A 12,062-nucleotide genomic window follows, 5' to 3' on the forward strand; every position below is an offset into this window, starting at 1 on the left:
TATTTAAAGAATTCTGAAAACTCAACAATAAGTAAATGAAAAACACAATTACAAAAGAGAGAAAAGAATTTGCAGCCATTTTACCAAAGAGGATTTAAGTATGACAAATAAGCACATAAAAAGATGTTCAACATCATTAGCTATTAGGGAAAAGCTATGATGAGGTATCACTAAACACCTATTAGAATGGCTAAAATAAAAATTACTGAATTCCAAGAGCTGGTGAAGATGTGGAGCAAGTGGAACTTTCCAAGCATTGCTGGTTTGGATGCAAAATGGTACAGCAACTATGGAAAATAATTTGGAAGTTTCTTATCAAGTTAAACACGATTTTACCATATAATCCAGCAATCACACTCCTGGGTATTTATCCTAGAGAAGTGGATACAATAACCTGGATATGAATGTTCATAACAGCTTTATTCATAATTGCCAAAAACTGGAAACAACTTAAAGGTCCTTCAATGGCTAAATGGATAAACAAACTGGTAGATCAATACAATGGAATGCTATTCAGCAATAAACAGAACAAACTGTTGATCACAAAACAACAGAAGAACCTCAAAGGCATTATGCTGAGTTAAAGAAGCTTGCCTCAAAAGGTTACATATTCTATGACATTCATTCCTTAAACTATAAGGATGGAAAAATAGATCAGTGGTTAGAGGTAGGGTTAAGGTGTAGCTATAAAGGAATGATATAAAGGAGATTAATGGGATAGTGGAAACTTCTGTATCCTGGTAGTGGTGGTGGTTACATGAATATCTACATGTGTTAAAATTCATTGAATTATACACCAAAAGAAAAAAAAGCAATTTTATCATATGATAATTTAAAAAACAGACAAGTTCAATTCTGATGGTACTTTACTAGCTTTATAGGATGTAGTCTAAACTTCTTAGCAGGAATTACAGGGCCCACCCTGGTGGTAGCTCCTCAGAAATAGGGCTGTTTCCCTCATAAAGCATAAGAATGTTGTTTTTATGGAGGTAGACTGTGGTCCTGAAGGTCACAACTGTTTTGTCTCTAAGTAAGAGACAGTTTTTAGTATTGGAAAGTCGAGGATTTAGAATATCTGAGTTCTCACACTGGTGTAGCATTTTGTGGAATCCTGGTCTAGTACAGCCTCAGTTGCCTCCCTATTAAATGTGACAAATAACTGGTTCCCTCAGGGTCACTATTAGTAGGGCAGAAATTGAACCACTTTCAATCCCAGGCCTAGCCAATTTTGCATCTGAACAGAACACTCCTTCCCACTTCAACCTTTATGGAAGGGAGAGGAGTATGTGATGTATGGTTTAGGGGAGCAGATTGTATTGTCGAAAGTTTTTCGAGGTACTTTTTGCATGTATGCATCTAGTTAGCAATCTGGGTTGTACTCTACCTCAGTTCTCCTCCCCTGTAACTAATTCATTTCATTGGAATCTGGATCCTGCAGAGAGTTGGCTTCTAAAACAAATACAGTGGCAGGTATTCCCCCATAGGATTGTCCTGAGTTGTTTCAGGTTTTAGAACTTTTTGTAGCAGCCCTTTCAGTGTTATGATCACCCTGATGGAGAGTCTTAGTTTGTGCTGCTGCTGTTCCCCACCCCTCGCCACCTGCCATCCCTACATGCATGTGGCTTGTTTAGAGCTTGGATGACAACCCAAGCCCACTCCCCATTTCCACCACCATTCAACTCCTCCCATGCTGAGGTAAATGATGAGACACTGGTGTTGATTATATTTATCCATTTATTAAAATACTTTAAGAAGCAAAACTTTATTAACTTTGAAGACTGGTGTTCCATTTTGTGGGGAGGAGGAATAGGCACACTTTGTGGACCTTTTCTTTCTGCTTTTTCCTGTTACCCCATAACTACCCCAGTTTCCTCCCCCAATCAGCCCCTGGCCCTGCTGCTTACTTGCAGGGGTCTCTGAGGAAACAAAACAAACAAAAAAACAGATTAAAGATTAGCAGACAAGTAGACAAATGCAATTCCACAAACCATAAAGCCAATCAAGGTCCTTTACAGGATGGAATGGTGCTAATGGGTTTGGTTGTTTTGGTATTAGTTTCTACTTCTTATGAAATTAAAATTCTTCTACTTGTGTCCTGAGGGAAGATGACATTAACCCCAACTGTTTCTTCTGATCAACTTTAACCTAATTTATTAAATTGAAAATGTCTTCCTTATTCTTCCCTTGCCCCTTTAGACAAAACACAGGCCCTTTTCCGGTGATGTGAATGATAGCTGCTGACCTCCTGTAGTATTGACACCAAAAGCAGATGATGGCAGTCCAAATCCACTGGCATTCTCCTTCCCCACTGTTCTTCTTGCTAGGAATTGCCCATTCAATCAGTCCCTCAGAAAGTGCTCCAAAGATGCAACCAAACCCCAGAACTTTGGCTCTTGATGTCAACTTTGAACATAATTGAGATGGATATTTGGTGTCTGGTCCCACCACCTGAACAATTATATTACTGCAAGTAGTTAACCATGAAGTCCTGAAAGGAGCTTATGCTTCCAGAGGATGGGCCACCTCCCTTGAGAAAGAGATCACCACTTCTTGCTTTGTTTTCAAGCTAGTATGTGCAAAAACAAGTGCTCAGCAAAGCTGTCTTCCTTGTTTTGGGAAACAACTGGTAACTAAGCAGTTTAGGAGGTAACCAAGGGATTTAGCAAGCCACACCTGCTCCTGGGCCTCATCCCCTATCAATTCTGCTCCATGAGTTGACTCCAGCCTCCAATCTTAGTGGTTTCATTCAATATCATTCTGATTCAGGGTGGGAGGATAGGGTAGGTAAAAGGGAATCCAGATGGTACAACAGAGCAAGAGTAGCATTACAACATACAAAGATGGATAGTAAGTCAGCAAAGTAAACACAAGAGATGGAGTACTATTACAGTTTACTGTCATTGGTGATAAAAATAATTACAAGACACAGCCCTGCTTAGGCACTGCCAAGTAAAAGCTACCCTCTCCCAGGACTTCCTTTTGTTTCCTAAAATTTGCTCATTTGGAAATTTTTCATTTTGAAAAAGGCTCTTCTGAAAAATATGCAACTTGGTTCCCAACTCTGTGAGTGAACGTGTGTGCAGCTGTTAATGTGTGCAGCCACGGAGGAGCCAAGTTGGGCTGCAACGGTGACCTTATTGATTTGATCTAATACCTCCTCCTGGGAAGAAAGAGTAATACGGAGAAAGCCAAAGACACAGCAACAGCACATTCCCCACTTAAATACATACAGTAAGTTAACATATTCTGATGCTTAAATAAGTTTTAAATGTTTTCTCTCAATGTTTTTCCATTAACTTTCTTCCCTAGTTGTAGAGCTAGGACATTTTTGTTTGTTTGGCACAGCAATCAGACGTCTGGGGACTATCCCCTTGTTAGTATTTTTCTCCTCACCCCTGCAGAGGTGGAACACAGGTGGCTGGTTTAAGTGGGCTAGGCTGGTGGAGTTCCAGAGTTGAGAACCAGTGCTTAGAGTTGGATTGTGCACCTCGATAAACCAGCGATTGGACTGAGTCAGGTAATTGAGCACGCTAAGTTTTTCTGAGAAGTAGGGAGAGGCCAGTTTCCTGGCTTTCTGTTGATAAATGGGAAGGGACACTTACTCAAAGGTATAAGTTGAGGGTGGGTGGGGATACAAGGCAGACATGAGAGAACCCCTGGAGAAATACTGGAGTTTGATTAGATTTGCCTGACTGGGCGCAGGCATTCAAAAAAATGCTAATTGGGATCTGGAGCAATTTTGGCCTGGTTTGTTTTCATGAGAAATTTGGAAGAAGAACCATGGGAGAAGCAGAAGCTTTTAGCCTCCATTTTCCCAGGGTCATGTTCTTTCTGGTCACTTTGAATGTCCCTCTGTACTCAAGGGAAAGGAGCAAGAAGGGAGATTCAAAAGTGATTTGGGGACTTAACCAACAGCCTGCCCAGAAGATGCAGGCCAAGATGGAGCTTGTGGGGAAGGGCCTAGGCTGTGACTTGATTGTCAGGCAGTCCTTAGCTCAGACATCTGAGTCACAGAGCTCAAGGCCTGGTTGCTCCATATAGTGTTTATTGGGGAAGGGGACAGCACAGGTTGGGCAGTTGCTGATGTAGAGTCCAGGACAGATAGAGCGAAAAAGGCAGCATGCCAGCTTAGCCCCCTTCTCTAGGGCATTGGTGTTTTTGTTCCCCTTTCTGTGGCCTGGCTCAGAATTTTAAGGGGGCATCAGAATCAGCTGGGCCATAGGTAGATCCCAGCCACTTCTAAGACACTGAAAATGCACCAAAAGATTAGAAGCTCCACCAAGAACTAGGGCAGTTGGTAGAGGCATATGTGTGTGTAGGGTAATGGGGGTGGAGGATAGGATCAGGGTGGGGAGGGATTCCTGGGTTAGCACAATAAATTATAGGGTCATTTAGAGGTCGAGTTGTATTTTCAGTTCTTAAAAATATATATATATATATATTTATATATATACATCTTTATATGTCTCTATACATAACTATACTGCAGCACAGCAGCAAAACATTTAGTTTAAAAATCCAGCAAGAATGCAGGCAAACACTCCATGGAGGCATGCAGGCTAGGATCAAGGCAGTAGGAAGGGAGCCTGTATGGTTGCCATAGGGGTGAGTTCCAACCAATGGGCCCACCCAGCCACCAGAGCACCACCTGGACATGTGCAAAGACATACATGCGCACATGGAAAAACAGAAAGGGTTTGCAGAGAGAGCAGTCACCACAAGAAAAGATTTCACATGGTCATTGTAAGAGGCAAGTGGACAAGCCCCCAGGACCTAGTTCTCATCTTAATAGGCCAACTAGGAGAGACCTTCTGAAGTCACAAGTTGCAATTGACAGGGATTGGGGGAGAAACACCACCAAGCCTGGCTGTCCTGACCCCTCTCCTCATCTCCCTGAGAGTATTTCTTTCATTCATTCCCTAGCATCAACAGTTTCTCTGCCAGTCAGAGAAAAACATTCCCCAACTCCCTGAAAAGGTGAACTCCCTTGAATCTTTTGTAGATCCCAGGCCATTCACAAAAAGCTTAGTTCAATTAAATACTGTAGTTGCTCAAGATGCACGAAGAGAAGGAGAACTGAACAAGACAACTCGGAACAAGAATCTTTGGCCAATGAGAAAATGTAAACCTCTAAGGAGACCTGATTGAGTCCAGGAAAAAAATGTATTAGTGTAAAGAATTGGAGGATCTTTCTTGGTGGTGCTCATGTTTGTTCTGAAATAATTTAGTCTAGCCTGTATTGAGGTTTCAAGAGTTTTTAGTAGAATCCTAAATGTTGTGAGTTCTCCTTCCAGCTTTCAAGGGTTATAGTTGAGATCCTGATGGTGTTGGAGGATCATCATCTTTTGCTTCATCTTCATGATGTCTGCGGTGCCACAAATTTCCTTTATAGAAAAAAAGCAAGTATAGAAATAATGAGGTTAGCACATTGCCAGATGCCTAAATTTATGGATGCTAAAGAGAGCAAAGAGTCCTTTAGGAGACAGACTGGTTTGTTCCTATTGTACCAACCATTTTTAAACCATCTTAGAAAACCAGCTGATGTCATGCAAGCCAAACACAAATGGGATGAGTTCTCAGAACCTGATAATCCATGAAACTGCTATTGACCCTTTCAGAGTCTTCAGAAAGACTCTCAAGCACCATGGGTCTCCCAACTGGCAGATTCTTAGGGACTCAAACCAGTTGGACCAAACATAACTTGGTCCAGGAGATTCTCTCTTGGCATCTGTATGAAGTCTCAGTTCCTCAAAAAACAAAACAAACTGCCACCCTCCATCCCTTTCCCCCCATCTCAAGCTTCCAGGTCATCTAGGCTCAGAATTTAGGAGAGACGATTGACATCAGAATTGGCATAGCCGACAATTCTAAGGGAACCTTCTTTTGAGCCCCACTGATATATCAAGAACATTTAAGTCCAATTCTGAAGAAGGGGTGGAACCAAAATTCAAATAATGAAACAAATTTTGCATTTCCAGGGATTTACTATAACAGATAAAGAATAAGAGTGTTTAGATAGGTCGTGGAACCTGTTCCTGACCCTGTAGGTGCCCAGCACTGACACCCCCAACCCATCTCAAATAATAGTGCTTTCTGGAGCAGGACCAAAAGCTTGTAGTTGTATTTGACTGGGAAATAGATCTAAATATGACTGTTTTGCCATACTTTATCCACTGAGGAAAGGAATGGGTCAAGCAGAAAGGTACTGGCTGTTCTCATTTTTCTCTTCAGCTGTTTATATCACAGAGATCACAAAGCAAGGTTGCCTCTCAGGTTCTCTCCCTGTCAGTATCCATATATCACTTTCTTTTTTTTTTAAGGAGCTTTTTTTTCTTTTTCTTTTTTTTTTTGGTGTACCGTGTGGCATGCGGGATCTTAGTTCCCCAACCAGTGATCGAACCCGTGACCCTGCAGTGGAACCGTGGAGTCCTAACCACTGGACAGCCAGGGGATTCCCTCCATATCACTTTCTAACTCACACCTTGTCCAAGAGACTGCTTGGCATCCCCTAAGGTTGGCTCCCAGCCGGCCACCTCCTCCATCACCACCATACCCGTGCACATTTCTAATGTGAGCTTCAGGTCTTTGGGAAGTACCCAGGCTGCTGGGGAATCCTTTATGACCTCGATGCCTGTGGGAGAAACTTACCAATAAAGCCCTGGATGCCTTGGCCTGATTTAGGTTTGTCTTCCTTTTCTGGCTTCTTCTTTCCCAATTTGGGGAACTTAACTTTCAATCCGAGGCTTCTACTGTCAGTATCTGAAGACTTTTCCTGGCAAACCACAACAAGAGGAAGGTCAAAATGTTAGTTGCCTAATAGTCAGAAACAATTCCTAGAGGCCTGGCAAGGTGGTGAACGAGGATGCTGCAAGAAGCAGGCAGATCTGCTATCTATCCAGGTATGGGAGATACCCCTACTCACTAGTCTTGTGCCCTAGAAGGCATCTGATCTTTACCAAGATCCTACTCTGTGCCAGGTACTTTGCTAAAAGCTTTAATAAATGATCTCATGTTAATAAATGCTCTTCTGAATTGCCTTTCAGAAGAAACCTAAAGGAAGGGCACAGGACCTTCCCTTGGAACCAAAGCTTTGGAAAGTCCAATAAATAATTGACTCTCATTCTGCTTTTCCCCACCAAAGTGGATCTGCGCCTTCTGTGGCCTTAAGGTGAGCAAGTTTGGTATCAAGTGAAAGAGCAACATCTTCCTGTCTTTCTTTCAATCTATTCTGCCCTTCTTTAGAGCCTCACTTCTTCATCTTTATGGAAATGCTGAAGTCCAGAAAAGAGATTATGCCCAGGCCAGGCAGACTCCCATATTGAGACCTCAGAGCATGGACTGTTTGCTTCATTTCTCTCAATATCCAGTCTGTTTGCCTAGGTCAGGAGCTTGGTGCAAGATAGCTGAACTGAGTAAGAATGGGGTGCTACAAGAGTGTGCTTCCTTTTCTGCATAACAGCATGTTTTTCTTCCCCAGGGGGCTACTGGTCAAGAGCAGCAAAGGCATATGAGAAAGTTATTAAATCCTTTAAGACCTAAATTTGCCTATGGCTTTTTCTCTTAAATGGTAGCCCAATTGCTGCACTAGTCCAAACATGCTTGTATGGCTTGCTCACATGCATATAACTGGTGTATGAAGCCAGAAAACAGGCATAATGAGTAGGAGAACCAAGTATTCCTACAGGTTGAAGTGAGCAGTTCCATGGCGGAGAAATTTAAAGAAAAACCCTGTCAGACCGTAAAAGGTATAATTTACCTGGTGGTAGGTGGACATCTTTGAGTCATTTGATTTATGAAATGGGACTATTTTTCAATCTCAGGAGAGCACTCAGAATTGTCAAAAAATGATGACATCCCCACAGCTATATTATAGCCACAGCTGCCATGCTTGATTTTCTTTTAAGCCACACACCTGCTAGGGGAAAGCATTGAGATAGCCTACTTTCCTCCCAGAGTGGGAGGGACAGAAAGCAGCAAGGAGAGGTGATATTTGGTAGATTTAACCACCAGTATGGCCTGGGCACCAACCATTTAGAACAGATGTTGGCTGTAAACACCTGGTATTGGCCATAATGGTATGTACCAGACAAAATTCAGTCCCAGCAGCAGGTACTGAGCAGGGGAGGGGAATTGCAGCCAGGAGAAAGGCACAGAAAAAGACCATTCTTGCTTATTCTCTCCCAATCTTCTGATACAGAGTGGTTCTTCTTTCTGGTTATGTTCTCATGGTCATCTAGTTTTTCAGTGTGCCTTCTGCCTTGTCCTGTATACTTATGGTGAGGAGATGGGAGGAGGAGGCTCCATTGAACTCAAGCTGAAAGCCACTACTGGCCTCCCTATGCTACATCAGTCACTGTGTCCTGGCCCACACCGGAAGGCAAAGCACCAAGGAAGAATCCCTCTTCCCCTTTATTTCCCAATCCACAGGTCACATACCTCTGGAGAAAGGATTGAATTCATCCAGTCAATCTCAGATAGCTTTTCAAACTCCTTATTCATGGCATCCAGGGAAGTTTGCAGTGCGGCCTCATACTCAGCATTTCTCAGCTGGTGAAGACAGGAAAAAGAGTGAGTATCCAATGCTAAGCACCCTACCTTCATAGACTCTTGCCTTCTCCCCAACTCCCAGTCCCTGCTAGTGGCCATGAGACCACAGTGTGCCAACTTATATCTCCTTTGGCTCATGGTGTCGGTGGAAAGTATAGCCAGCTCTTTACTTTCTCAATAGGGAGATCCAGGAGACAACCAGACAGTGATGCTTTCCTTAGGGCTTGGCGTGCTCACAGTTTGGCAAGCAGAGAGGCCCTTTGACCACTATCAATTAATGCTGAAGTTGTACCCCTACAGCTTAGGGTCCAGGATAAGGGTCCTACCCTTGACCCTCAAGCCCCTGGAGACACCCAAGTGCCCCCCTAATAATAGCTACCAATTTTTGAGCAAATACTATATGCCAGGCACTGTGCATACATAGTTTCATTCCATCTTCCCAATAGCTTGATAATACCTTACAAAGTACTATTGTTCTCATTTTATAGGTGGGAAAACAGACTCAAAGAAGTTTAGTGCTCAAGATCACATGACTAGACAGAAACCCAGATCTATTCAACTCTATAGCCTACCCTCTACACCACACCATTCCAGAAAGGGTATGTGGGGTGGCCAGATGCTGGGGTGGGGGGAATCTTTATTACACAGTTACCATAATTTAAAGGCTACTTTGTGAAGCAAGGGGAGGGCTAGAGAGAGATTGGCTCAAATTTTCCCTTCCTGGCAAAGAGGGTCTGCCTCCCCAGGCTGTGCTTTTAGCCCCTAGCTATTCACTCTTAGTGAATGATGGCTTGTCCCATGGGTTTAGGAAACAAAGCTCAAGCATTCCCTAGTAACCCCCAGCACCCACAGGATGAACTCTGTATGCTCCATGGGAGAGTTAAAATAGATTATTCTGGGACCATCTCCAACTCAGAAGAAGTTCTAAACCAACAACATAAGTGAGATAGTTCATGTTCCATTAAATAGTGAGCTGGGAGAACAGATGCATGCTGATATCATCAGCTCTGACACGCTTTCCAGCCCACCTACTTTGGCTTCATCTCTCCTCTCTGGCATGTGCTCTACTTTCAGTCTGGCACTTATGTAGCTTCTTGCTGTGCATGGGCCAGCCTTAAGTGGAACCCTGCTGTCTGTCACAAATGGGTGACAGGTGAATGAGCGAGGGATGGGATTGGAGGTTATGACCAATCAGGATGGGATATGAGAGGGGAACAAGTCATGTTGTCAAATAATCTCTTGCTTTTGCTTTACAACGAATGATTTAGGACAGTACGGAGTAGCCCGGATGCACAGGACACGTGTGTGTACATGGTGGTGGGACGGGGAACAGTGGTGTCAAGTAGAAATGGCCATCACTTCAAGATAAGGGGGAAAAGGGCAGGGATTCTTAGGGGCATACTTACCAGCAGTGCTCAAAAGGGATTTGATAGTCAAACCCAAAACCACAGAGAAGAAAGAGGAATTGGGGTCTTAGAAAATGATTCCTAATCATAATAGAAGAGGAATAAAATGGCTTCCTAATGACTTCCTATTTGGCACCTAGAGACTCGGGCTCTGAAAAATAGTATATGGTTGGGCCTGAATCTTATGCTCTGTTCTCTTGTCCTTCTGGCTTCAATAGAGACCTTGTTCAGGACTCTTCTCTGAGATAAATGTGCAAACTGACTCAGGGGACTTTGTTACTCACTTCCTGGTTTCTGTTCTAACATCACTAAGCCAGTTTGCCACATAAGGGAAGTGGGAGTTACTGGATGGGATTTTCTTCATCAAACGGCTACATCCCGGGCTTCCCTGGTGGTGCAGTGGTTGAGAGTCCGCCTGCCGATGCAGGGGACACGGGTTCGTGCCCCGGTCTGGGAAGATCCCACATGCCGCGGAGCGGCTGGGCCCGTGAGCCATGGCTGCTGAGCCTGCGCGTCCAGAACCTGTGCTCCACAACGGGAGAGGCCACAACAGTGAGAGGCCCGCGTACCGCAAAAAAAAAAAAAAAAAAGGCTACATCCCTCTCCCAACACTGACTGTTCTCCTCCTTCAAGGGGAGGAATAACAACATTCAAATGAAATAAGCCTGGACTTCCCCGGTGGTGCAGTTGTTAAGAATCTGCCTGCCAATGCAGGGGACATGGGTTTGAGCCCCGGTCCGGGAAGATCCCACAAGCCGCGGAGCAACTAAGCCTGTGTGCCACAACTACTGAGGCTGCATGCTGCAACTACTGAAGCCTGCATGCCTAGAGCCCATGCTCCACAAGAAGAGAAGCCACCGCAATGAGAAGCCTGTGCACCGTAATGAAGAGTAGCCCCCACTCGCCACAACTAGAGAAAGCCTGTATGCAGCAACAAAGACTCAATGCAGCCAAAATAAATAAATAAAATAAGAATAAATTTTAAAAAATGAAATAAGCCTTACATCCATGCCACCTCTATGATATGGCCTTTCTGGAGATACATGGTCATTCTTAGCAGCCGTTTGCACCCAGGTCTCGTTTGGATGTGTGTATGTGTGTGTGTGGGTCCTTACCAGGTTCTATATTAAGTATGATATGTGCTCAATTTGGGTTGCTGGCTGGCACAAACCAATTTTCATGACCCCATGAGCCTCAAGAAATCCTGAGTGGCAATAAGAGGCCAAGCTCCCATATTTCCTGCTGCCCAAATTGGCAAGGCCATTTAGCTCTGCCTATATATAGAAGGTACTTCTGTTGCTGTCGCTGAAGGCTGAAAGACTCTAGCCTGGGGCTCAGATGCTGGGACAGCCTGGCCTGACTGCCTTAACCACTTTTCCACCTGTGCAGTGTGCCAGTTAAATGTGCAAATGGAAAGGGGGAAGTGGCTGCACTTCTTGCAAAAATCAACTCAGAGGCCCCTCTTCAAATAAACCTTAATTAGATGAGAGGCAGAACAGTACCTTCCTAGGGGCCTTAGCAGCAAACCTAAAGTGGAGTAGTCATGATCAGTTGACTCATTAAAGCACACTCACCAGGTGTGCCTATGGGCTTTGCATTATGAGAAACAGCAACTCTTCCTGTAGCTCAAAAACTGAGCCTCAGTCCATTTTCCCTAACACTAATAAAATCTACCATCTGTCAAGCTGCTAGGAAGAGCTAGGCACATAATATACAGTAGTTTGTTTAATCCTCACAACAACCTGGATAGGTAGAGATTTTAATTCCTATTTTGTAGGTAGGGAAACTGAGATCCAGAGAGGTGAAGTTACCTCACGTACCTACTGTTATGGATTCATTTGTGTCCCCTCCAAAAAGATATCTTGAAATCCTAACCCTCAGTACCTCAATTTTTTGGAAATAGGGTCATTGCATATGTAATTATTAAGATGGGATCATTGGTCTGGTCTGGACTCTGGAGTAGGGTGGGCCCTGATCCGGTAAGACTGGTATCCTTTAAGGAGATGGCCATGGGAAGACAGAGAGACACAGGGAGAGCACCATGTGAATATTGAGGATTGGAGTAATGCATCTACAAGCCAAGGAACACAGCAAAGATTGCCAGCAAGT

At 43.8% G+C, this 12,062-nt stretch overlaps 1 protein-coding gene across 1 annotated transcript in view; it reads right to left on the reverse strand.

Moving 5' to 3' along the window:
• Positions 1-4,535: 4,535 nt before the first annotated feature.
• Positions 4,536-12,062, reverse strand: part of DGKK (diacylglycerol kinase kappa) — a 119,199-nt gene continuing 111,672 nt past the window's right edge. The window contains exons 26-28 of the mRNA XM_027091314.1: positions 8,437-8,547; positions 6,649-6,772; positions 4,536-5,384 (exon numbers count right to left, since the gene is read on the reverse strand). Coding sequence (XP_026947115.1) covers positions 5,305-5,384; positions 6,649-6,772; positions 8,437-8,547 — 315 coding nt within the window. The 3' untranslated portion in view covers positions 4,536-5,304. The remainder of the gene's footprint in view (positions 5,385-6,648; positions 6,773-8,436; positions 8,548-12,062) is intronic.

Source organism: Aethalodelphis obliquidens, unplaced genomic scaffold (assembly GCF_003676395.1).
Source record: "Aethalodelphis obliquidens isolate GAN/ISIS:26980383/991018 unplaced genomic scaffold, ASM367639v1 scaffold71, whole genome shotgun sequence".
Taxonomy (NCBI): domain Eukaryota; kingdom Metazoa; phylum Chordata; class Mammalia; order Artiodactyla; family Delphinidae; genus Aethalodelphis; species Aethalodelphis obliquidens.